At 42.6% G+C, this 26,984-nt stretch overlaps 2 protein-coding genes across 2 annotated transcripts in view; both read left to right on the top strand.

Moving 5' to 3' along the window:
* The first annotated feature begins 996 nt into the window (after positions 1-996).
* On the top strand, positions 997-21,470 carry LOC109906948 (natural cytotoxicity triggering receptor 2). Its single transcript, XM_020504763.2, has 5 exons — positions 997-1,106; positions 3,908-4,240; positions 4,329-4,640; positions 4,853-5,009; positions 20,498-21,470. The coding sequence occupies exons 1-5, from the start codon at positions 1,070-1,072 to the stop codon at positions 20,604-20,606; spliced, it is 948 nt and encodes a 315-aa protein (XP_020360352.1). The 5' UTR covers positions 997-1,069; the 3' UTR covers positions 20,607-21,470.
* Positions 21,471-23,723: 2,253 nt separating this feature from the next.
* The window catches only part of LOC109887655 (C4b-binding protein alpha chain-like), a 51,410-nt gene continuing 48,149 nt past the window's right edge, over positions 23,724-26,984 (top strand). Inside the window, exons 1-4 of the mRNA XM_031793328.1 lie at positions 23,724-23,845; positions 25,993-26,078; positions 26,251-26,439; positions 26,663-26,762. Coding sequence (XP_031649188.1) covers positions 26,003-26,078; positions 26,251-26,439; positions 26,663-26,762 — 365 coding nt within the window. The 5' untranslated portion in view covers positions 23,724-23,845; positions 25,993-26,002. The remainder of the gene's footprint in view (positions 23,846-25,992; positions 26,079-26,250; positions 26,440-26,662; positions 26,763-26,984) is intronic.

Raw genomic sequence — 26,984 nt, 5'->3', positions numbered from 1 at the left:
GCTTGAACAGCCCTAGAGCAGGGTTTCCAAAACTAAGTCCGGGGGCCCCCCTGGGGACATGTTTTGGTTCTTGCCCTAGCACTACACAGCTGATGCAGTGTGGAGTCAAGGTGAAGGCTCATATTGACAGTGTCATGTCTTCTATAAACAATATATTAGTACAAGTACTTACTTGGTACATTCGGTTTCTCTCTTCTGCTTGTAGTGACTATTGTCAGACCAACTCCTGTGTTGTCGCTTGTGTGTGTAATCTCTGGGTGTGTGATCTCTATGTGGGAAATCTCTGAGTGTGTAATATATGTGTGGGTAATCTCTGTGTGTGTTGCCACCTGATGGAGATACAACTGACAGAAGAGGTTTAACTACCTACTGACAGGTACAGTTATCTCAACTCTACTGAGACAGCTGATTGTCCAGCATTACAGAAACACGGTGAGGAAACTGCCATGATTACACTACAGTCATTTGGAGGAAATTTAGGCTGGAGAGTCAGTACACAAGTATCACTAAAGTCAGATTAATTTGGTTTAATTTTCAGCATCTGGATTTTACTTTCTCAATAAAGTCAAATTCAAAACCAAAGAATCACATGTTGGCAGTGATCACCAATCAACAGGTTCCCCTTTTCTTTATGTACTAGGGTGACACATAGTGGAAGGTCTATAAAATTGCATAATTGAATGGTCCTGGAGTTGAATGGTTCCCCGACAAATAACTATTTGAAGCAGCATAGGCCTATACATTTTAATGTTGTATTATATAAGATTATGTATTATGGATGATTAAACCAAAACCAAATTCATCTGAGCCTAATACTGTATATCAGTGAAATTGAACAGGGTGAATAATGCCAATTGGATCTCGTTATAGAGGGTCTATTCACATCCTCTGCACACCTCTGAAGCTCTCTTAGCAGAGGAGGATGCCGCACTAACCACAGTCCATTTCAGTGACATCCTGTCTCATCATCAAAACGACACTTCATCTTACAATAACCTCGTTCACAGGTTGAATTGCTATTGTATAGGTTCAGAGATAGAGACGGCTGGTAGAGGACATTAGTCTTACCATGATGAGGGTCCTTTATCTCCTGTTGCTCTGTGAAAGTAAGTATATTTTAATCAACTTTTAAATGTAGTAATTACAACGTGTTTATAGTTCCTTTTCAACCAGTTTGTTTGAAAGAAATGTCCTGTTTTCATGCCCTCACAATTGTACATAACATTTCTTGATATCAAAGCACTTGTCACGTTCTGACCATAGTTCTCTTATTTTATTCTTTGTTTTAGTATGGTCAGGGCGTGAGTTGGGGTGGGCATTCTATGTTGGTTTTTCTATGTTGGTTTTTGTGTTCAACCTAGTGTGGTTCTCAATCAGAGGCAGGTGTCGTTAGTTGTATCTGATTGAGAATCATACTTTTGGTCTGTTTCGGTTTTGTAAATTCACTTTGTTATTTTCTGTTTAGTGTTCTGAGTTTGAATTAAAAATCATCATGAACACTTACAACGCTGCACCTTGGTCCGATCCTTCTTCCACCAACGACAACCCTTACAGGGATGAACATATATACAGTAAAAGTAGAATTCCTCTGAAACTGTATTCAGCATAGTTTGTCCTACTTACGCCTGTCTGTGACTACATAATGATATCAAACCACAAATGTGTTGATTTTATTCTCGGTCTGATTAACGCTCACACCCTTTTTTCCAATCATATACATTATCATTATCCACAGGGTTGCCATTATATACAGTACCAGTCTACACCTGCATTGCTTGCTGTTTGGGGTTTTAGGCTGGGTTTCTGTACAGCACTTTGAGATATCAGCTGATGTACGAAGGGCTATATAAATACATTTGATTTGATTTGACTTACTCATTCAAGGGTTTTTCTTTATTTGTACTATTTTCTACATTGTAGAATAATAGTGAAGACATCAGAACTAGGAAATAACATATATGGAATCATTTAGTAACCAAAAAAGTATTTAAAAAATCTAAATCTAAAAGACCAAGTCTATATTATGGCAAGAACAGCTCAAATAAGCAAAGAGAAAAGACAGTCCATCATTAATTTAAGACATGAAGGTCAGTCAATATGGAACATTTTAAGAATTTTGAACGTTTCTTCAAGTGCAGTCGCAAAAACCATCAGGCGCTATGATGAAACTGGCTCTCATGAGGACCGCCACAGGAATGGAAGACCCAGAGTTACCTCTGCTGCAGAGGATAAGTTCATTAGAGTTACCAGCCTCAGAAATTGCAGCCCAAATAAATGCTTCACATAGTTCAAGTAACAGACACATCTCAACATCAGCTGTTCAGAGGAGACTGTGTGAATCAGGCCTTCATGGTCGAATTACTGCAAAAAAAACACTACTAAAGGACACCAATAATAAGAAGAGACTTGCTTGGGCAAAGAAGGACGAGCAATGGACATTAGACCGGTGGAAATCTGTGCTTTGATCTGATGAGTCCAAATTGAGATTTTTGGTTCCAACTGCTGTGTCTTTGTGAGACGCTGAGTAGGTGGACGAATGATCTCCGCATGTGTAGTTCCCACCGTGAAGCATGGAGGAGGTGTGATGGTGTGGGGGTGCTTTGCTGGTGACACTGTCAGTGATTTATTTACAATTCAAAGCACACTTAACCAGCATGGCTACCACAGCAATCTGCAATGACACGCCATCCCATCTGGTTTGCGCTTAGTGGGACTATCATTTGTTTTTCAACAGGACAATGACCCAATACACCTCCAGGCTATGTAAGGGCTAAGAAGGATAGTGATGAAGTGCCGCATCAGATGACCTGGCCTCCACAATCCCCCCGACCTCAACCCAATTGAGATGGTTTGTGATGAGTTGGACTGCAGAGTGAAGGAAAAGCAGCCAACAAGTGCTCAGCATATGTGGGAACTCCTTCAAGACTGTTGGAAAAGCATTCCAGGTGAAGCTGGTTGAGAGAATGCCAAGAGTGTGCAAAGCTGTCATCAAGGCAAATGGTGGCTACTTTGAAGAATCTAAAATCTAAAATATATTTGAAAATAAAAATAGTAAAAATAAAGTGTCACTGGAATTTCATAATTCCTATTAATTATACAGTCTATTTTATAAGAATTTGTATGATTCCTATTTGCATAAAATAGACAGAGACCAGTCTTATCAAAATTAACCACGAACAACAGTTTATATGCAAAATATGACGTCATAGGTTATAAAATATTCTTTCTCCCAACAGTTCAAAAGTTCATTCCAACCCCTTTGCTCTCTCTCACTCCAGACACAGTTATATCAAGATAAAACTTCTGAAGTTTTCATCCATCACCATTCAGCAGACAGTTCTAGCTAATGGAAAACCTGAGAAAACACACTCTGCCTTATCTAAACATCCCAGAGCTAAGTTGAGTCGGTTCAACCATAGGTTAACGAACCTTTCTGCTTACTTAAAAACACACACTTCCAGTCTTCTCCAACCTGGCTGGAATGGTATTTATATTCTTTTATTAGCCCCTGTTACATGCTCCACAATCCCTTCCTCATGAATTAATATTGTTAATCAGATATACTAAAACAGAGTATAAGTTTCATTAGTTATTTAAAATGTAGATATTGTTTAGTCATTATTCATATAATTCCTAACATAAAGAAAACCTGTTGAATGTGTCCAAACTTTGGACTGGTACTGTATATACTGTATATGAAGTAGATATGTACCTGCACAGTATATTTTCTTACACCACTGATGATGACCATTTACTGCATACAGAATACTATCCAGTGTACATCAGCACACAGAAAATGCTATTTTCAACCTGCAGAACATCTTTTAAAAGACATTCTGTAGGTCTGAAAGGGCTGTTGACCAACAATGATGATTTATCTAACTATTTGTTGTGTTTCTTTTCCCAGCAAGTGTCCAGCTTCAGTGTGACAAAACAGTAATCCAGGCCAATGTTGGGAGTGGATTCAGTCTGGTCTGCCAGTACCAAACAAACCGGTACCTCTTCAGTAAGAAGTACTGGTGCCGTGGGGAGTCTAGGTCGACCTGTGTTATTCTAATGGACTCGGATCACCTCACCAACAGAGAGCTCAGACACAGGTCTCAGATCATAGATGCACAGCGAAGGGGGTTGGTCATCATCATGACAGATCTCAAGTTAGAGGATACTGGAGTGTACTGGGTTGGGATTGATAAAATCCATGCTGATATCATGACTTCCATCAATCTAATTGTGACATTTGGTAAGATTATTTTTGCTCTTTACTTTTACTGACAGTTTCCCCTTCCCCTTTGCTTTTGCATTATCCAAATAACATCTCTCTCTCCCAGTGGCAGTGTCCAAACCCATGGTATGGCCCCTGAGTTCAATGGGAGACACTTGCTGGGGCCAGCCTGTGACAGTGCACTGTGCTAGTGCAAAGGGCACAAGTGTCCAGTATACCTGGTACCAATCCACCCAACCCCAGGACATCCAGTTTCAGAGCTCAGCAGACCTGCACCTACACTGTGGCATTGTGGAAGAAGACAGCCAGTACTACTGCAGTGCCAGCAACGATGTGAGCAGCCAGCATAGTGGGATGGTTTCGGTGCAGGTTCTGAAGCCCTCTGAGGAGGACTGCATCTATCGTTTTGCTATGGAGGGTAAGTGCTAAAAAAATACTTTTGAATGTGGTTGATTAAGTAGGAACAAATTAAATCAGCAAAACTAAAACTAAAACACATCAGCAAAACTACATCCTAAGTAGACACCCAAGTTAATTAATCCTAAACATGTAGCTTCTCATTACAATAAAATGTAAAGTAAAGTATAATAACTATTTCCAATCCATGCATATGTACTTTAACACCACCAGGCCAGAGAAGCTATGACTGTAGTGACAGACTGAAGACAAGCACAGCCACACCTCTGCGTTCTACTGGCCATCTGACAGAAGAACCCTATCAACCTGGAACCAACAGCAACCTGTCCTCAACAATCAATCAAACACACCAGGATTGGCATTACAGTAGGTCAGAACCGTGTCACCTCTATGTAACCTCTGTGTAACCTCTGTGTATCTATTTCCACCAGATCCACATTAGCACACCTTGAGCTAAAGCCTATTACCCAGTAACATAATGTGACATGTCTTGAAGAACCAGTGCAGCTAGACTTCCTTTGATGTGATCAATCTGTCAGCATGTTATGTACAGTATATCACAAGTGAGTACACCCCTCACATTTTTGTCAATATTTGAGTATATCTTTTCATGTGACAACACTGAAGAAATGACACTTTGCTACAATGTAAAGTAGTGAGTGTACAGCTTGTATAACAGTGTAAATGTGCTGTCCCCTCAAAATAACTCAACACACAGCCATTAATGTCTAAACCGCTGGCAACAAAAGTGAGTACACCCCTAAGTGAAAATGTCCAAATTGGGCCCAAAGTGTCAATATTTTGTGGCCACCATCATTTTAATCACGGTACTCCATTCTGCTTGTTTGTTTTATCTGTTGGCCCCGTTGCCTAGTCTACGCCATTTTACCTGCTGTTGTTTTGCTAGCTGATTAGCTGTTGTCTCACCTACTGTTTTAGCTAGCTTTCCCAATTCAACACCTGTGATTACTGTATGCCTCGCTGTATGTCTCTCTCAAATGTCAATATGCCTTGTATACTGTTGTTCAGGTTAGTTATCATTGTTTTAGTTCACAATGGAGCCCCTAGTTCCACTCTTCATGCCCCTGATAACTCCTTTGTCCCACCTCCCACACATGCGGTGACCTCACCCATTACTACCAGCATGTCCAGAGATACAACCTCTCTCATCATCACCCAGTGCCTGGGCTTACCTCGGCTGTACCCGCACCCCACCATACCCCTGTCTGCGCATTATGCCCTGAATATATTCTACCATGCCCAGAAACCTGCTCCTCTTATTCTCTGTCCCCAACGCTCTAGGCGACCAGTTTTGATAGCCTTTAGCCGCACCCTCATACTACTCCTTCTCTGTTCCGCGGGTGATGTGGAGGTAAACCCAGGCCCTGCATGTCCCCAGGCACCCTCATTTGTTGACTTCTGTGATCGAAAAAGCCTTGGTTTCATGCATGTCAACATCAGAAGCCTCCTCCCTAAGTTTGTTTTACTCACTGCTTTAGCACACTCTGCTAACCCTGATGTCCTTGCTGTGTCTGAATCCTGGCTCAGGAAGGCCACCAAAAATTCAGAGATTTCCATACCCAACTATAACATCTTCCATCAAGATAGAACTGCCAAAGGGGGAGGAGTTGCAGTTTACTGCAGAGATAGCCTGCAAAGTAATGTCATACTTTCCAGGTCCATACCCAAACAGTTCGAACTACTAATTTTGAAAATTACTCTCTCCAGAAATAAGTCTCTCACGGTTGCCGCCTGCTACCGACCCCCCTCAGTTCCCAGCTGTGCCCTGGACACCATTTGTGAATTGATCGCCCCCCATCTAGCTTCAGAGTTTGTTCTGTTAGGTGACCTAAACTGGGATATGCTTAACACCCTGCCAGTCCTACAATCTAAGCTAGATGCCCTCAATCTCACACAAATCATCAAGGAACCCACCAGGTACAACCCTAACTCTGTAAACAAGGGCACCCTCATAGACGTCATCCTGACCAACTGGCCCTCCAAATACACCTCCGCTGTCTTCAACCAGGATCTCAGCGATCACTGCCTCATTGCCTGTATCCGCTACGGAGCCGCAGTCAAACGACCACCCCTCATCACTGTCAAACGCTCCCTAAAACACTTCTGTGAGCAGGCCTTTCTAATCGACCTGGCCCGGGTATCCTGGAAGGACACTGACCTCATCCCGTCAGTTGAGGATGCCTGGTCATTCTTTAAAAGTAACTTCCTCACCATTTTAGATAAGCATGCTCCGTTCAAAAAATGCAGAACTAAGAACAGATACAGCCCTTGGTTCACCCCAGACCTGACTGCCCTCGACCAGCACAAAAACATCCTGTGGCGGACTGCAATAGCATCGAATAGTCCCCGTGATATGCAACTGTACAGGGAAGTCCGGAACCAATACACGCAGTCAGTCAGGAAAGCTAAGGCCAGCTTCTTCAGGCAGAAGTTTGCATCCTGTAGCTCCAACTCCAAAAAGTTCTGGGACACCGTGAAGTCCATGGAGAACAAGAGCACCTCCTCCCAGCTGCCCACTGCACTGAGGCTAGGTAACACGGTCACCACTGATAAATCCATGATTATCGAAAACTTCAATAAGCATTTCTCAACGGCTGGCCATGCCTTCCGCCTGGCTACTTCAACCTCGGCCAACAGCTCCGCCCCCCCCGCAGCTCCTCGCCCAAGCCTCTCCAGGTTCTCCTTTAACCAAATCCAGATAGCAGATGTTCTGAAAGAGCTGCAAAACCTGGACCCGTACAAATCAGCTGGGCTTGACAATCTGGACCCTCTATTTCTGAAACTATCTGCCACCATTGTCGCAACCCCTATTACCAGCCTGTTCAACCTCTCTTTCATATCGTCTGAGATCCCCAAGGATTGGAATGCTGCCGCAGTCATCCCCCTCTTCAAAGGGGGAGACACCCTGGACCCAAACTGTTACAGACCTATATCCATCCTGCCCTGCCTATCTAAGGTCTTCGAAAGCCAAGTCAACAAACAGGTCACTGACCATCTCGAATCCCGCTGTGCAATCTGGTTTCCGAGCCGGTCATGGGTGCACCTCAGCCACACTCAAGGTACTCAACGATATCATAACCGCCATCGATAAAAGACAGTACTGTGCAGCCGTCTTCTCCGCTGTGCAATCTGGTTTCCGAGCCGGTCATGGGTGCACCTCAGCCACACTCAAGGTACTCAACGATATCATAACCGCCATCGATAAAAGACAGTACTGTGCAGCCGTCTTCTCCGCTGTGCAATCTGGTTTCCGAGCCGGTCATGGGTGCACCTCAGCCACACTCAAGGTACTCAACGATATCATAACCGCCATCGATAAAAGACAGTACTGTGCAGCCGTCTTCATCGACCTTGCCAAGGCTTTCGACTCTGTCAATCACTGCATTCTTATCGGCAGACTCAGGAGCCTCGGTTTTTCGGATGACTGCCTTGCCTGGTTCACCAATTACTTTGCAGACAGAGTTCAGTGCGTCAAATCGGAGGGCATGCTGTCTGGTCCTCTGGCAGTCTCTATGGGGGTGCCACAGGGTTCAATTCTCGGGCCGACTCTTTTCTCTGTGTATATCAATGATGTTGCTCTTGCTGCGGGCGATTCCCTGATCCACCTCTACGCAGACGACACCATTCTATATACTTTCGGCCCGTCTTTGGACACTGTGCTATCTAACCTCCAAACAAGCTTCAATGCCATACAACACTCCTTCCGTGGCCTCCAACTGCTCTTAAACGCTAGTAAAACCAAATGCATGCTTTTCAACCGGTCGCTGCCTGCACCCGCATGCCCGACTAGCATCACCACCCTGGATGGTTCCGACCTAGAATATGTGGACGTCTATAAGTACCTAGGTGTCTGGCTAGACTGCAAACTCTCCTTCCAGACTCATATCAAACATCTCCAATCGAAAATCAAATCAAGAGTCGGCTTTCTATTCCGCAACAAAGCCTCCTTCACTCACGCCGCCAAGCTTACCCTAGTAAAACTGACTATCCTACCGATCCTCGACTTCGGCGATGTCATCTACAAAATGGCTTCCAACACTCTACTCAGCAAACTGGATGCAGTCTATCACAGTGCCATCCGTTTTGTCACTAAGGGCACCTTATACCACCCACCACTGCGACTTGTATGCTCTAGTCGGCTGGCCCTCGCTACATATTCGTCGCCAGACCCACTGGCTCCAGGTCATCTACAAGTCCATGCTAGGTAAAGCTCCGCCTTATCTCAGCTCACTGGTCACGATGGCAACACCCATCCGTAGCACGCGCTCCAGCAGGTGTATCTCACTGATCATCCCTAAAGCCAACACCTCATTTGGCCGCCTTTCGTTCCAGTACTCTGCTGCCTGTGACTGGAACGAATTGCAAAAATCGCTGAAGTTGTAGACTTTTATCTCCCTCACCAACTTCAAACATCAGCTATCTGAGCAGCTAAACGATCGCTGCAGCTGTACATAGTCTATTGGTAAATAGCCCCCCTTTTTCACCTACCTCATCCCCATACTGTTTTTATTTATTTACTTTTCTGCTCTTTTGCACACCAATATCTCTACCTGTACATGACCATCTGATCATTCATCACTCCAGTGTTAATCTGCAAAATTGTAATTATTTGCCTACCTCCTCATGCCTTTTGCACACATTGTATATAGACTCCCCCTTTGGTTTCTACTGTGTTATTGACTTGTTAATTGTTTACTCCATGTGTAACTCTTTGTTGTCTGCTCACACTGCTATGCTTTATCTTGGCCAGGTCGCAGTTGCAAATGAGAACTTGTTCTCAACTAGCCTACCTGGTTAAATAAAGGTGAAAAAATAAAAAATAAAATAAAAATAAAAAATAAAAAATTCTAGCACTGCCTTAAACTTCTTGGGCATGGAGTTCACCAGAGCTTCAAAGGTTGCCACTGGAGTCCTCTTCCACTCCTCCATGATGAAATCACGGAGCTGATGGATGTTAGAGACCTTGCACTCCTCCACCTTCCGTTTGAGGATGCCCCACAGATGCTCAATAGGGTTTAGGTCTGGAGACATGCTTGGCCAGTCCATCACCTTTACCCTCGGCTTCTTTAGCAAGGCACTGGTCGTCTTGGAGGTGTGTTTGGGGTCGTTATCATGTTGGAATATTGCCCTGCAGCCCAGTGTCCGAAGGGAGGGGATCATGCTCTGCTTCAGTATGTCACAGTACATGTTGGCATTCATGGTTCCCTCAATGAACTGTAGCTCCCCAGTGCCGGCAGTACTCATGCAGCCCCAGACCATGACACTCGCACCACCATGCTTGACTGTAGGCAAGACACACTTGTCTTTGTACTCCTCACCTGGTTGCCACCACACACGCTTGACACCACCTGAACCAAATAAGTTTATCTTGGTCTCATCAGACCACAGGACATGGTTCCAGTAATCCATGTCCTTAGTCTGCTTGTCTTCAGCAAACTGTTTGCGGGCTTTCTTGTGCATCATCTTTAGAAGAGGCTTCCTTCTGGGACGACAGCCATGCAGACCAATTTGATGCAGTGTGCGGCATATGGTCTGAGCACTGACAGGCTGACCCCCCACCCCTTCAACCTCTGCAGCAATGCTGGCAGCACTCATACGTCTATTTCCCAAAGACAACCTCTGGATATGACGCTGAGCACTCAACTTCTTTGGTCGACCATGGCGAGGCCTGTTCTGAGTGGAACCTGTCCAGTTAAACCGCTATATGGTCTTGGCCACCGTGCTGCAGCTCAGATATACTCAAATATTTACAAAAATGTGAGGGGTGTAATCACTTTTGTGATATACTGTATATGTCTGTTGTTTGGTGGCAGTGTAGCAAAGGTTTGCATTAAGAGGCACAGTGCAGTAGCGCTGTTAAGAGGTTGCATATATTTTAGTTGTCCACTTTCAAGTACAGGATGTACTGTGCACTCTTAAAAAGTGTACTGTGTATGCTGCTGTAGAAATGAGATCTGAAGACTACTACTATATAGGGGAGAGTGGGGTAAGGGGTGGAAAAATGGGAAAAAGCCACCCTTGTTTCTAGGAAACCATACAGAAAATGTACCATTTCACCAAATACTTAGGAAGAGGTCATCATTTCATGGAGTTTGTGAAGGAAGTAACCACATGGAAAAAGTGGTAATCAAGTTGCGTCCAAAAGATTTTTACCAAATGAAATGAATTTATTGTGTTAGAGGTTTCATGGTGCTTGTATCTAAACCAAAGTAGATCATTTTAAGATGGTTCTATACATCAGTTTGGGTCTCAATAAGCATCAATATGAGGTCCTAAACCTAGAATTAAAGGGCATCGTTGTAGCTGTGTCCTGTGTCGGCTAATATAGTCAAAGTGTTTGCCTTGGGGTAAGTTGAGCCAATGGCCATGGGGTAAATTGAGCCAATGGCCATGGGGTAAATTGAGCCAATTGTTGAGCCAATGGCAAGTGTTTGTTAGGTGTTGAGCCTGTTAAAATGTGCCTAAAATGATTAAAATACCAAAAAGTGATTGTGATTGGGTTGAAATGTGTTTGGGAAATAAAGATATAAAAATAAGGACCACTCGAGTGGCGTAGCGGTCTAAGGCACCTGCATCGCAGTGCTAGAGGTGCTACTACAGACTTGGGTTCGATCCATGCGGCTGTGATCGGGAGTCCCATAGGGCGGCGCAGAATTGGCCCAGTGTCATCTGGGTTAGGGGAGGGTTTGGCCGGGGGGGGTTTTACTTGGCTCATTGCGCGCTAGTGACTCCTTGGGACGGCCGGACGCCTGCAGGCTGACCTTGGTCATCAGTTGAATGGTGTTTTGGCTGGCTTCCGGGTTAAGTGGGTGGGTGTTAAGAAGCGCAGTTTGGCGGGCCATGTTTCAGATGACACATAACTTGACCTTCGTCTCCTGAGTCCATTGGGGGTCAAATACAACAACAACAAAAATATAAATAAAAGAGTTGGTGTTTTTTACCCAATAAATTACTGGAAGTTTATATATATAGAAGTTTATATATATAGACCGTATATATTATTATAGCTTACAGTTTGTTCGCCGTTAGTCAGCACACTAAATCATTTTCTCTACACTAAATCATTTTCTCTACACTAAATCAAGCTCATGCTTTTTATTATGGAAATAAAAATAGACATGGTTTTAAAAAGGTAGTGGTAATATTTCATTCAGTACAGAAATTGGATGTTGGCTGTTGATGGATAGGGTCAACATAGGCCTTGCTGCTTTGCCTAGCTTCATTCGTTGCATTGAGCCAATTTCATATTTTGTGTATGTGCATTGCCTTAACATGTTGTGGAGGTAAGCCTGGGGTAAGCTCTGTACATTTCAGCATGTCTACATAATTTGGTGCTGAATGAAGCTAGCTAAACAACTTGATAAATGGACACTATACTTCACCTCAAAAAAGGCTACAAGCTCATGTAAAGTTGGCAACTGAACTATGTGGAGTTATTGTATAGTCTACCATTGCTGAAAAAGATGAAAGGTTATCTAGACACTTGGAGACTTCCACCGTGTTTGGTTGCTAGGTGAAGAGAGGTTCCTGGGTCCAGAGCATTTGAAAATGACTGCCCCCTCTCACGGAAGCCATGGGATTTCAAGGCCGACAGTACGCAGGCATTGTTAGCAGAAAACAGTACCCCCTCCATTATGGTAAATGGAAAAATGGCAATCTTCGTGGTCAATCATTGTGTAATAAAAAATAATAATTGGAAGACAGTCACGGTACCAATAACTGCTTCTAATACACCAGATATATGTCATTGAGTAGCTCAAACTGTGCATGTCTCCATTAAACGCCATCTTAACTGACTTAATATGGCATCAATGCACTATTGTATTCACAGTGCATTTGGAAAGTATTCAGTCCCCTTCTCTTTTTCCACATTTTGTTACGTTACAGCAATTTTCTAAAATGGATTAAATAAAACATTTCCCCCATCAATCGACACACAATATCCCATAATGACAAAGCGAAAACAGGTTTTTAGACATTTGGCAAATGTATCCCCTGTGGAGGTGGTAGAAACTTCCAGAAAGACAACTATCTGTGCAGCACTCCACCAATCAGGCCTTTATGGTAGAATGGCCAGACCGAAGCCACTCCTCAGTAAAAGGCACATGACAGCTCGCTTGGAGTTTGCCAAAAGGCACCTAAAGGACACTCACAACATGAGAAACAAGAGCAAGCTCTGGTCTTATGAAACCAAGATTGAACTCCTTGGCCTGAATGCCAAATGTCACATCTGGAAGAAACCTGGCACAATCCCTAAACTGAAGCATTTCTAATAACCTGTTTTTGCTTTGCCATTATGAGGTAGTATGTGTAGATTGACAATTGAATACATTTTATAACAAGGCTGTAAAAAAATTTGGAAGTATTCAAGGGGTCTGAATACTTTCCGAAAGTACTGTGGGAATGAATGGTGTCATGTGATCGATAGCTTTGTCCATTCATACAATTATTGTTCCAGAGCAGACAATCATTGGTCCAGAATAACAGGTGATATGTCTGTAATTTGGCCAGTACTTGAGGGGTGTGGCTGTGGTTGTCTGTGTTAACTATGCACACTCACAGGGCCCTATACACCACACACACTGATACTCCAACACACATACAAAACACTCACTCCATCATTTGCTCAAACACATAATATGCACATACATTAATACTGACTCGAAACACACCCACTCACATACAATCATCATTTTTGCTGCTGCTACTCTGATTATCATATACCCTGACGCCTAGTCACCTTACCCCTATACATACTGTATCTACCGCTATCGATCCAGGAGCCTAGACATTGTACATATGGTACTGGAACTGACCCTGTATATAGGTTGCTTACTTTAACGTGTTCTTATTTTTATATTGTGTGCGTTTTTGTTATTTTTAGTATTACATTGTTATTGATTACTGCATTGTTGAGGTTAAAGCTAGCAAGATAGGCATTTCGCTGTACTTGTGCATGTAACATTAAAACTAACATGTCATGTGCAGTTAGACTTCCCCTTGCAGTGGTCAAATGTGGTACGTTGTTTGATTGCAGTGTAGTGAATGTTTCCAGAGAGGCACAGTGCTGTGAAAGGTTGCAGAGGTGTAGACCAGGCCTGGGCAAAGACCGACCCGGGGGCCGTATGCGGCCTGCGACCTGATTCAATACAGCCTGTGGAATACTGCTCAGATCACGTAAAGAATTGGCGATAGTAAAGTTTTGAAAAAATGTATTTGTTATTCAAATTAAAATCCCAATGAATACTCTCTTCGTGTAATGATTTAGCTCCCACCGCTTGTGGGACACTTATTTTGAAGGCACGCATAAATAACAACTGCACGAGGACAGACAGTGAAAACCGGCTGACACATGTCACAGTTTCAAATAGTAGCTAGCTAGAAATTGCACAAAAATGAGTTTTTCAAAGAAAAGCATCTGCTTCCAACTCACACCCTCAAACACATAGATCCCCTGAACGCAGCTCACTTTCCAGACCACTTTCCAGCTCACACTCTCAAACACATAGATCCCCTGAACGCAGCTCACTCTCCAAATCCCAATCCCCTGAACTCTAATCACCTGTTCACACACCTGTATGTCATTATCACACACTATTTAGTTAATTTCTTTGCACCCCATCACTGTGAGGTATTGTTTGTTTTGTGACACACTTTTTCGGGGGGCTGTTTTTCCCTGTGAGTTACTCCTCCCGTGTATGATAGTTTTTGCCTGCCTCACTAACAACGCCCTTTTGCCTATTCACTACCTGTACTGTTATCAACCTATATTCTGATCTCACGGACGACGTTACTAGCCTTTTCCCTACCTGTACTGTTGCCTTTTTGGACCCCCTGTGTCTGACCTTCTTCCTGCCCTTGGACCCAGCTACCTGCCTCCTCCTATGGTCCTTTACAAATAAACACCTGTTGCGCCCTGCACTTGAAACCAGCTCTCTGTCTACCATCGTGTTCATTACAGGTGTGTGCATACAGTGGGGAGAACAAGTATTCGATACACTGCCGATTTTGCAGGTTTTCCTACTTACAAAGCATGTAGAGGTCTGTATAAAAAGCATGTAGAGGTCTGTATAATTACAAGCATTTCATAAGTGTCAAAGGCTTTTATTGACAATTCAATGAAGTTGATGCAAAGAGTCAATATTTGCAGTGTTGACCCTTCTTTTTGAAGACCTCTGCAATCTGCCCTGGCATGCTGTCAATTAACTTCTGGGCCACATCCTGACTGATGGCAGCCCATTCTTGCATAATCAATGCTTGGAGTTTGTTAGAATTTTATTTTGTTTGTCCACCCGCTTCTTGAGGATTGACCACAAGTTCTCAATGGGATTAAGGTGTAGGGAGTTTCCTGGCCATGGACCCAAAATGTTGATGTTTTGTTCCCCGAGCCACTTAGTTATCACTTTTGCCTTATGACAAGGTGCTCCATCATGCTGGAGAAGTTCATCTCCAAACTGTTCTTGGAAGGTTGGGAGAAGTTGCTCTCGGATGATGTGTTGGTACCATTCTTTATTCATGGCTGTGTTCTTAGGCAAAATTGTGAGTGAGCCCACTCCCTTGGCTGAGAAGCAACACCACACATGAATGGTCTCAGGATCCTTTACTGTTGGCATGACACAGGACTGATGGTAGCGCTCACCTTGTCTTCTCCGGACAAGCTTTTTTCCGGATGCCCTAAACAATCGGAAAGGGGATTCATCAGAGAAAATGACTTTACCCCAGTCCTCAGCAGTCCAATCCCTGGGTCCAGAGCATTTGAAAATGACTGCCCCCTCTCACGGAAGCCATGGGATTTCAAGGCCGACAGTACGCAGGCATTGTTAGCAGAAAACAGTACCCCCTCCATTATGGTAAATGGAAAAATGGCAATCTTCGTGGTCAATCATTGTGTAATAAAAAATAATAATTGGAAGACAGTCACGGTACCAATAACTGCTTCTAATACACCAGATATATGTCATTGAGTAGCTCAAACTGTGCATGTCTCCATTAAACGCCATCTTAACTGACTTAATATGGCATCAATGCACTATTGTATTCACAGTGCATTTGGAAAGTATTCAGTCCCCTTCTCTTTTTCCACATTTTGTTACGTTACAGCAATTTTCTAAAATGGATTAAATAAAACATTTCCCCCATCAATCGACACACAATATCCCATAATGACAAAGCGAAAACAGGTTTTTAGACATTTGGCAAATGTATCCCCTGTGGAGGTGGTAGAAACTTCCAGAAAGACAACTATCTGTGCAGCACTCCACCAATCAGGCCTTTATGGTAGAATGGCCAGACCGAAGCCACTCCTCAGTAAAAGGCACATGACAGCTCGCTTGGAGTTTGCCAAAAGGCACCTAAAGGACACTCACAACATGAGAAACAAGAGCAAGCTCTGGTCTTATGAAACCAAGATTGAACTCCTTGGCCTGAATGCCAAATGTCACATCTGGAAGAAACCTGGCACAATCCCTAAACTGAAGCATTTCTAATAACCTGTTTTTGCTTTGCCATTATGAGGTAGTATGTCTAGATTGACAATTGAATACATTTTATAACAAGGCTGTAAAAAAAATTGGAAGTATTCAAGGGGTCTGAATACTTTCCGAAAGTACTGTGGGAATGAATGGTGTCATGTGATCGATAGCTTTGTCCATTCATACAATTATTGTTCCAGAGCAGACAATCATTGGTCCAGAATAACAGGTGATATGTCTGTAATTTGGCCAGTACTTGAGGGGTGTGGCTGTGGTTGTCTGTGTTAACTATGCACACTTGAAGTTGATGCAAAGAGTCAATATTTGCAGTGTTGACCCTTCTTTTTGAAGACCTCTGCAATCTGCCCTGGCATGCTGTCAATTAACTTCTGGGCCACATCCTGACTGATGGCAGCCCATTCTTGCATAATCAATGCTTGGAGTTTGTTAGAATTTTATTTTGTTTGTCCACCCGCTTCTTGAGGATTGACCACAAGTTCTCAATGGGATTAAGGTGTAGGGAGTTTCCTGGCCATGGACCCAAAATGTTGATGTTTTGTTCCCCGAGCCACTTAGTTATCACTTTTGCCTTATGACAAGGTGCTCCATCATGCTGGAGAAGTTCATCTCCAAACTGTTCTTGGAAGGTTGGGAGAAGTTGCTCTCGGATGATGTGTTGGTACCATTCTTTATTCATGGCTGTGTTCTTAGGCAAAATTGTGAGTGAGCCCACTCCCTTGGCTGAGAAGCAACACCACACATGAATGGTCTCAGGATCCTTTACTGTTGGCATGACACAGGACTGATGGTAGCGCTCACCTTGTCTTCTCCGGACAAGCTTTTTTCCGGATGCCCTAAACAATCGGAAAGGGGATTCATCAGAGAAAATGACTTTACCCCAGTCCTCAGCAGTCCAATCCCTGTACCTTTTGCAGAATATCAGTCTGTCCATGATGTTTTTCCTGGAGGGAAGTGGCATCTTTGCTGCCCTTCTTGACACCAGGCCATCCTCCAAAAGTCTTCGCCTCACTGTGTGTGCAGATGCACTCACATCTGCCTGCTGCCATTCCTGAGCAAGCTCTGTACTGGTGGTGCCCCGATCCTGCAGCTGAATCAACTTTAGGAGGCGGTCCTGGCGCTTGCTGGACTTTCTTGGGCGCCCTGAAGCCTTCTTCACAACAATTGAACCGCTCTCCTTGAAGTTCTTGATGATCCGATAAATGGTTGATTTAGGTGCAATCTTACTGGCAGCAATATCCTTGCCTGTGAAGCCCTTCTTGTGCAAAGCGATGATGACAGCATGTGTTTCCTTGCAGGTAGCCATGGTTGACAGAGGAAGAACAATGATTCCAAGCACCACCCTCCTTTTGAAGCTCCCAGTCTGTTATTCGAACTCAATCAGCATGACAGAGTGATCTCCAGCCTTGTCCTCGTCAACACTCACACCTGTGTTAACGAGAGAATCACTGACATGTCAGCTGGTCCTTTTGTGGCAGGGCTGAAATGCAGTGGAAATGTTTTTGGGGGATTCAGTTCATTTGCATGGCAAAGAGGGATTTTGCAATTAATTGCAATTCATCTGATCACTCTTCATAACATTCTGGACTATATGCAAATTGCCATCATACAAACTGAGGCAGCAGACTTGGTGAAAATCTATATTTGTGTCATTCTCAACTTTTGGCCACGACTGTACATGTAACTCAACAAAAAAATAAACTTCCCCTTTTCAGGATCCTGTCTTTCTAAGATAATTCATAAAAATCCAAATAACAGTTCTTCATTGTAAAGGGTTTAAACACTGTCTCCCATGCTTCTTCAATGAACCATAAACAATTAATGAACATGCACATATGGAACGGTCATTAAGACACTAACAGCTTACAGACGGTAGGCAATTATGGTCACAGTTAGGAAAACATAGGACACTAAAGAGGCCTTTCTACTGACTCAGAAAAACACCAAAAGAAAGATACCCAGGGTCCCTGCTCATCTGCGTGAACGTGCCTTAGGAATGCTGCAAGGAGGCATGACGACTGCAGATGTGACCAGGGCAATAAATTGCAATGTCCATACTGTGAGACGCCTAAGACAGCGCTACAGGGAGACAGGACGGACAGCTGATTGTCCTCGCAGTGGCAGACCACGTGTAACAACACCCTCACAGGATGGCAACAACAACTGCCCGAGTTACACCAAGAACGCACAATCCCTCCATCTGTGCTCAGACTGTCCGCAATAGGCTGAGAGAGGCTGGACAAAAGGCTTGTAGGCCTGTTGTAAGGCAGGTCCTCACCAGCCATCACCGGCAACAACGTTGCCTATGGGCACAAATCTACCGTCACTGGACCAGACAGGACTGGCAAAAAGTGCTCTTCACTGACGAGTCGCGGTTTTGTCTCACCAGGGAAAATGGCCATTCCCCCCAGAAATGTCCGGGAACTTGCAGGTGCCTTGGTGGAAAAGTGGCGTAACATCTCACAGCAAGAACTGGCAAATCTGATGCAGTCCATGAGGATGAGACGCAATACTGACTGTTACTTTTTATTTTGACCCTCCCTTTGTTCAGGGACACATTGTTCCATTTCTGTTAGTCACATGTCTGTGGAACTTGTTCAGTTTATGTCTCAGTGGTTGATTCCTGTTATTTTCATACAAATATTTACACGTTGAGTTTGCTGAAAATAAACGCAGTTGACAGTGAGAGGATGTTTTTTTGTTGTTGCTGAGTTTAGGTGGAGTTATTAAAGTGACAATGCATAGATGAAAACAGAGAGTAGCAGTGGAGGGGGTGAGGGTGGGGGCACTGCAAATAGTTTGGGTAGCCATTTGACTAGATGTTCAGGAGTCTACCCTCTGTAGTGCCTTGCGGTCAGAGGCCGAGCAGTTGCCATACCAGGCAGTGATGCAACCAGTCATGCTCTCGATGGTGCAGCTGTAGAACCTTTTGAGGATCTGAGTACCCATGCCAAATCTTTTCAGTCTCCTGAGGAGGAATAGGTTTTTTCGTGCCCTCTTCAGGACTGTCTTGGTGTGCTTGGACCATGTTAGTTTGTTGGTGATGTGGATACCAAGGAACTTGAAGCTCTCAACCTGCTCCTCTGCAGCCCCATCAATGAGAATGGGGGTGTCCTCGGCCTATTTTTTCTGTAGTCCACAATCTTCTCCTTTGTCTTGATCAAGTTGATGGAGAGGTTGTTGTCCTGGCACCACACGGCCAGGTCTCTAACCTCCTCCCTATAGGCTGTCTTGTCGTTGTCAGTGATTAGGCCTACCACTGTTGTGTCATCGGCAAATTTAATGGTGTTGGAGTCGTGCCTGGCCGATCAGTCATGAGTGAACAGGGAGTACAGGAGGGGACTGGGCACTCACCCCTGAGGGGCCCCTGTGTTGAGGATCAGCGTGGCGGATGTGTTGTTACCCAAGCCACCTGGTGGCAGCCCGTCAGGAAGTCCAGGATCCAGTTGCAGAGGGAGGTGTTTAGTCCCAGGGTCCTTAGCTTAGTGATGAGCTTTGAGGGCAATATGGTGTTGAACACTGAACTGTCGTCAATGAATAGCATTCTCACATAGGTGTTCCTTTTGTCCAGGTGGGAAAGGGCAGTGTGGAGTGCAATAGAGATTGCATCATCATTGGATCTGTTGGGGCAGTATGCAAATTGGAGTGGGTCTAGGGTTTCTGGGATGATGGTGTTGATGTGAGCCATGACCAGCCTTTCAAAGCACTTCATGGCTACAAATGTGAGTGCTACGGGTCGGTAGTCATTTAGGCAGGTAACCTTAGTGTTCATGAGCACAGGAACTGTGGTGGTCTGCTTAAAACATGTTGGTATTACAGAGTCGGACAGGGAGAGGTTGAAAATGTCAGTGAAGACACTTGCCAGTTGGTCAGCGTATGATTTAAAAAAAATAGAGTCTGAGTGTTGGAGTGTGCCGCTGGCTATCACTACATTTTAAAAACAAGAAAATGGTGCCGTTGCCTTAATATAAGGAATTTTATATGATTTATATTGTTACTTTAGATAGTTAAGTATATTTTAGCAATTACATTTACTTTTGATACTTAAGTATATATAAAACCAAATACTTTCAGACTTTTACTCAAGTAGTATTTTACTGGGTGACTTTTTTAACTTTATATTAAGGGATCTATACTTTTACTCAAGTATGCCATTTGGGTACTTTTTCCACCACTGGGTATAGATGAAGGTGTCAGTTTTCAAATAAAGGATGTACTGTGAACTCTTAACAATTGTACTGTGTATGTTGCTGTGGGAATTAAATCTTTAGACTACTGCTGTATGTAATGTGGAATTTCATTTTCAATGAGCGATTTTCAATCATAACTCTTTTTGTTTGTTTTTCAGGGCATGGGCATTGTTGCCTGTTTGGTATGAGGTCCTGCGCTGGCTTTTCTTGGCTACTCTGATAGCAGCTGTGTGTCTTGTGCACAAGTGCAGACCTACACAAGTGTGATTCAACAGTCTCTATGAGAACAGAAAGTTTCCTTTGGCAAACTGACCACTTTGTTTTACTTTGTCGCAGATATGTACTTTAGCTAACTCTTTTGTCATTGTCGTCATATAACATATAACATCCTTCAGAGACATTACAAATATAGAATTGGCTATCTACTTACCTATACAAAGGTAGGCTAAAGGTAGGATTATATTTAATATATTTTAAATTGTCTTGACACAAAAGAATAGTTTAAATCTAGGTGCCAGTGAGGATGTGAAGAGTTACAGTTAGCCACAGGAGGGCAGTAATGATTGTGTTATGGAAGTTTGAAACATCACATGTTTCTGCAAAGGTGTTTATTTCACCTTTGCAGAAGGCAGGAACTGTGGTCACAGGCAGGCAATGGTCATACGCAGGTAGGCAAACAGGCAGGTGAATCAAATCTAGGACTGAAGGCTATAACTGGTTCTCACAAACAAGCTAGGAAAAGGCTTAGTAGAGTCAAAACGAACAATACCTTAAAGGCACAAACAGAATTAACTGAATTAAATAAGGAGCTGATGATACCAGGTGAGTAACTAACACAGGTGAAATCAATGAACAAAAATTAAAGACAGGGCTACATTCAAGAACACAAAGAAACAGGGCTACGCTCAAGAACACAACGAAACAGAACACAAGGTTGACTAAGGAAATACAGAACCTTACATCTAAACCATATCTATTGTGACTGTAAAACAGGAAGTCTCCTCCCTTACTGTGAATGATATTATAAAATAAACAAACGTTGCTTTATGAGTCAGGTGACTTTCATTGCTTTTCTCAGGAATTCATCATGCGTATGTTCTTCCTGTGATTGATTAACTTGTCCGATGACTTTCTCAATCAAGCTTTTATTGCCCTGTATAAAAGCCTTATCTATTATGTTCGTCAGAGACACCGATAATATTTTCCATCAAGAAAAAGCCAGAGAAAAGTAAATGGAACTGAAAGAGCTTAAGTCAAAATGACACTTTATGAAATAATCTGTCATGGATAAATTATTACAATTTAGTTTGTTACAACGGAAAAATACTGAGTTGTGTGTGACGTGGTGATGAGATTAGGATCCATTTACAATTCCATGATGATTGTTATTCTATCCTTCCCAGGAACTCTGTCATACAATAAGACATTATATTCTATCCTTCCCAGGGACTCATACAATAAGACATGGTCACAGCATGAGAATTTGTTTTCAATGTCGACACTCAAAACAATGGAAAGCCAAACCCTCTAGACGTTGCCCAGAAATGACAAACCACTGCCAGTTGCTGCCCATTCTTTAAACTCATAACCTCAACATAGGTTTTCCATAGTGGTGTCTAGTGTGTGATAGATGATTGAATACTGTATATTAACATATCAGACGTAAACCTGTTGGTAAGATATTCTGTAAGGAATGTATTTGCCGAAACTGTTTTAAGAACATGTTTGGATATGGCAAAACTGTTCACGAGGAAGGAAGTGGTGACAATATTGTGTTAACCACAAAAAGACGAGATTATTTGCAGTATCTTACTTCTTGGAAACATGTCTAAAAGATGCAAATACTTTCCCCAGGTAGTTGGAAGCATATCTATATCTTGGACAGATTGTGTCAGTGCAAAAAGGAGTGTCAGGAAATGGTGAAAGGTTCTGTTACTCAGCATGAGTCAAACTGAGGATTGTTCTACACACCACGTTCACTTGTGTTTCTAAATACCAAAGTGGTGATCATACATTATTTTACAATGCTGCCACTTTGTGGCTCAGCATTCCAATCCTTCAGTTCATATTGAGATGACCTGGACTGTTCTTACCTGGTATAAGGAAGATGTGTACTAATTTGTTAATGATTGGATCACTATCAGATCTGAGCATCTAGCATCAATAGCTGGCATAGTGTTCATTCATTGTTTAACTGTCACAGAACAACGCTTAGATGCGGTTTGCTGGATGACAGACAATGTTCTAAAACCATGTAGGCCTAGGCCTCATACATACAGTGCCTTGCGAAAGTATTCACCCCCTTGGCATTTTTCCTATTTTGTTGCCTTACAACCTGGAATTAAAATGGATTTTTGGGGGGTTTGTTTTCATTTGATTTACACAACATGCCTACCACTTTGAAGATGCAAAATATTTTTTACTGTGAAACAAACAAGAAATATGACAAAAAAACAGACAAAATCCCCAGAAAACTTGAGCGTGCATAACTATTCACCCCCCCAAAGTCAATACTTTGTAGAGCCACCTTTTGCAGCAATTACAGCTGCAAGTCTCTTGGGATATGTCTCTATAAGCTTGGCACATCTAGCCACTGGGATTTTTGCCCACTTTTCAAGGCAAAACTGCTACAGCTCCTTCAAGTTGGATGGGTTCCTGCTAGTGTACAGCAATTTTTAAGTCATACCACAGATGATCAATTGGATTGAGGTCTGGGCTTTGACTCAGCCATTCCAAGACATTTAAAATGTTTCCCCTTAAACAACTCAAGTGTTGCTTTAGCAGTATGCTTAGGGTCATTGTCCTGCTGGAAGGTGAACCTCAGTCTCTGCAAGACTGAAACATGTTTCCCTCAAGAATTTCCCTTTATTTAGCGCCATCCATCATCCCTTCATTTCTGACCAGTTTCCCAGACCCTGGTGATGAAAAATATCCCCACAGCATGATGCTGCCACCACCATGCTTCACTGTGGGGATAGTATTCTCGGGGTGATGAGAGGTGTTGGGTTTGTGCCAGACATAGCGTTTTCCTTGATGGCCAATAAGCTCAATTCTCATCTGACCAGAGTACCTTCTTCCATATGTTTGGGGAGTCTCCCACCGCCCTGACAATCACTTCTATTTGTGTTTTTATGTGCTATGCCTTTTTGTGCCCACTGCCCTTTCTCCCCAAATCGAAATGGGCACCAGCATCTCAGCCTGCCGTGATTAGTCCCCTAGGACGGTGCACAATTGGCCCAGCGTCGTCCGGATTCTGCCATCGTTGTAAATAAGAATTTGTTCTTAACTGACTTGCCTAATTAAATAAAGGTTCCATTTAAAAAAATATATATATATATATATAAATGAATTGCTTGCTTACTGTCTCTTTATTAAGGACACGGCCCCTTGCTCTTGAAAGGGAGGAGCAATGCCCTCTAACACAGGTGTAACACAAACGTCATGTTGCTAGCCAGGCAGACATAGTTTCTAGGTGAAGAAAGCCTACAGACCATTTGAACAATAAGGTAAGATTTTTCCAAATAACGCTGATAATTATTGTAAATTATTCTAGAAAGTGCCATGTACGCAAACACGGTAGCTAGACGATTCAGCTACAATTTGCCCGGGTTTCTAGTTAGCTAGGTGATCCTACCCCATTCATAGACGCGACCTACCTTTATTGCTTTTTAATTAAGGTATCTTCAAAGACCGTACAGTATGTGGTATCTTCTTCCCAGACGCTCGATGTGATCGTTTGCGGTACCGTTTTTAAAACATAAGGAACGTAGCTATCCAACGTGGGCATTTCATATGATTCTTTACATACATCTACGACAGTTTCTTTAGTATTATGTTACTTTTCTTATGGTATGTATTCATTTGTGAACGTCAATCATCCGTTTCGTACAATATGTTACTCATTTGCAATTTGTACAGTATTTTTTTTTGCGAAACATATGTTACAAATTCCCGTTTGTTGTGGCTAACGTTAGTTAGGTGGTTACTGCTCGTGTTAGCTAGTTTTCGGGATTAGAGGAAGGGTTATCCAACATACTAAGTAGTTGCGAAGCTGCGGAAATTGTCCATGATGAGATTCGAACACGCAACACGCTTGCCTTAAGTAACCTTCTATCATATGTAACCAAACCAATCGTAACATAATAATTATTTCTAGCTGTCATGAAAGATAGTTCAGACTGGTCTCAGACTAGACGTAACATAGTATAATCAAGGACACTCAAATTAATATTGCAATGAACCTGGTTTATATGCGGCAGAGTCGATTTCCGCGTTTTATAAATCCAGGTTCGTTACAATACTCATTTGAGTGTCCTCGATTAAACTAACGACGCTGGGTTTATAAGCGCGGAAATCGACTCTGCCGCATATAAACCAGGGTCATTACAATATTAATTTGAGTGTCCTTGATTATACTATGTTACGTCTAGTCTGAGACCAGTCTGAACTATATTTCATGACAGCTAGAAATAATAAAAAGGTTAAATTACTACACACCTTTTAATAGGGTCAGAGTTCCCACACGAACACATCTCCATTTTACAGCATGTGTTTACAAAAAAAGGCTAATTAGCGTTCTAGCATTCTCTTAATGTCTGTGTTGTAACTGGAAAAAAATGCTGTCGGCTGCAAATGTGATAAAGCAAGTTAAAACTAATTGTATATTTTGCATTTGTAATATGAAAGTAAAGGACTTTATGTTTTTAGAACCGTAACGTTATCGCAGTTTAGAATCGATTCACATTTTGTAGTATTTGGATGTTTTGGAAATAACATGCAAAGTCCTTGACAAGTTCACAATTTTACAACTGTTAGATGGTTCCTTACCCTGCGAAAATGTCTATGGACCAGGATAAACTGTAATTCGTGGTACAATTGTTTTTAAACCACCATCACAAACGTTAGCAACTGCTAGCTAAAATCAATAGAAGTGATCATGAGAAACATGTCAATCACCTAAAATCAACTCTCTATATTTGGTTTGATGGACCTTTTTTTTAAGGTGATTTGGCCATAACACAACATGCTCACATGCCCCCCATCACTTCCATTGATTTTTATCTAGGGTTGGCTGAAGTTAGCTGAAGTTTGTAATGGCTGTATAAAGAACTAAACCATGGATTCGTTTATCCTGGTCCATAGACTACTTTCAGGGTGAGGAGTCATCTAACATCAAGCTTTAAAATAGCGAACTACTCCTTTTAAGCAGTAAAGGCTTTAAGGAATAACTGTAGGCTCCTTATGAGTACATTCTTGGACTAGCTAGGTCCCAGAGTCCAGTAACGTTCGTTAACATTTGGCAAACCTTATTGTGAGTGATATGTGTATTTCCTTGCCAACAGTGTGATTAAGGCAAGTGGATATTTAGCTAGCCGATCAAACGCTACAATTTAAAATTGAGTTGAGTGGCGACAAATGTGGGTGGACTGAAACTCCGACGTCACATATAATCATGCGTGCTATTATTTGGGTGCTGGAATCTGTCGTTTTTGATAACTTCAATTTGCGACGCTAGACGCTGCTCAGCTCCATCATAAATCGTTGTTTAGTCGGCTAGTGGATATTGTGAGAAGTTGATCCGCTTAGGTGGGCATCTGGCAAAACGAACAGTACAGAACAAGCAAACCAGGAAATTGTGTGCTGCTTGTTACAGAAAAGACGTCATGCAGCCCTCTAACGTCTGTTGGTCATTGACGATATGGATGATCCAGCTGGCCTTGACTGTTCTCACTGTTCAAGGTGGGGTAATTTCTGTATAGAATCAGAATCCTATTTCTTTGTATCTCTTTCTACATATGGTAGTTTGTCGCTTACACTACTACAGTTTGTGGGTTGACATGAAAGTGTTGTCTCCTGTATTTGTTCATCTTGGTCATTAACATGAACTAAATTTTGCCTCCACCTCTTTCAGCTAAAAACTGTACCAAACCCATAGGAGGGGAAAACATGGTATTGTCAGATGCCTTCATCACGCAAGAGACCTTTGTAGATGGCGCAAAAGTCACTTTTCAGTGTGCAATTGGATATGCCAGTACAGGATGGTCTCCGCCAGTCACCTGTACTGCTGGCGTGTGGAGTGAAGTGAAACTGAAATGCGAAAGTAATATAATTGTCTATTTATTTTTGTTCTGGAAAGTTGTGCCATATTCTTGTAAATATTTCCAGTTTTTACTTACCCACTCGAAACTTGATATATTCATTGCCCATCCTTAAATCGAATTGAAATACTAGCCTGGAATTCGGACCTGTTTTGTGCTAACATTCAACTCTTTCTCACTCTGTCATTTTGAAAGTCTGACTGGTTTTCTCTATGGTTGTCTCAGGGAAGTCGTGTGGCAACCCAGGAGAAGTGATGAACGGACAGTTTAATATCTCTGGGGGGACCTTGTTTGGAGACCAGGTAGTTGCTACCTGTAATACTGGGTCAGTGCTTTCTTGAGTCTTCGATGTTATTACATTTTTTTTTATTTTTTAGAATTAACATGTCAACATTTTCACAAAGCTCTTCATTTGTTGGCCTAATTTAGTGATTTTTCCAAATAGGCCTTAATCAAACTTCCCCTCCCTAAAAGCTAAACAAAAAGTAATTACATTTCAGGGGTATTATCTGTTATTACTATTTTGATCAGAGCTGTGAACAGTCTC

Source organism: Oncorhynchus kisutch, linkage group LG17, assembly GCF_002021735.2.
Source record: "Oncorhynchus kisutch isolate 150728-3 linkage group LG17, Okis_V2, whole genome shotgun sequence".
NCBI lineage: Eukaryota > Metazoa > Chordata > Actinopteri > Salmoniformes > Salmonidae > Oncorhynchus > Oncorhynchus kisutch.
This window is presented reverse-complemented; position numbering and strand designations above follow the sequence as displayed.

Excerpts from the sequence above, each read along its gene's own strand:
- LOC109906948 (XM_020504763.2), top strand. The coding sequence starts at position 1,070 with ATGATGAGGGTCCTTTATCTCCTGTTGCTCTGTGAAA. Across the intron at positions 4,241-4,328 it reads CAATCTAATTGTGACATTTG|TGGCAGTGTCCAAACCCATG; the intron begins GTAAGATTATTT and ends TCTCTCTCCCAG. Across the intron at positions 5,010-20,497 it reads CAGGATTGGCATTACAGTAG|GGCATGGGCATTGTTGCCTG; the intron begins GTCAGAACCGTG and ends TTTGTTTTTCAG.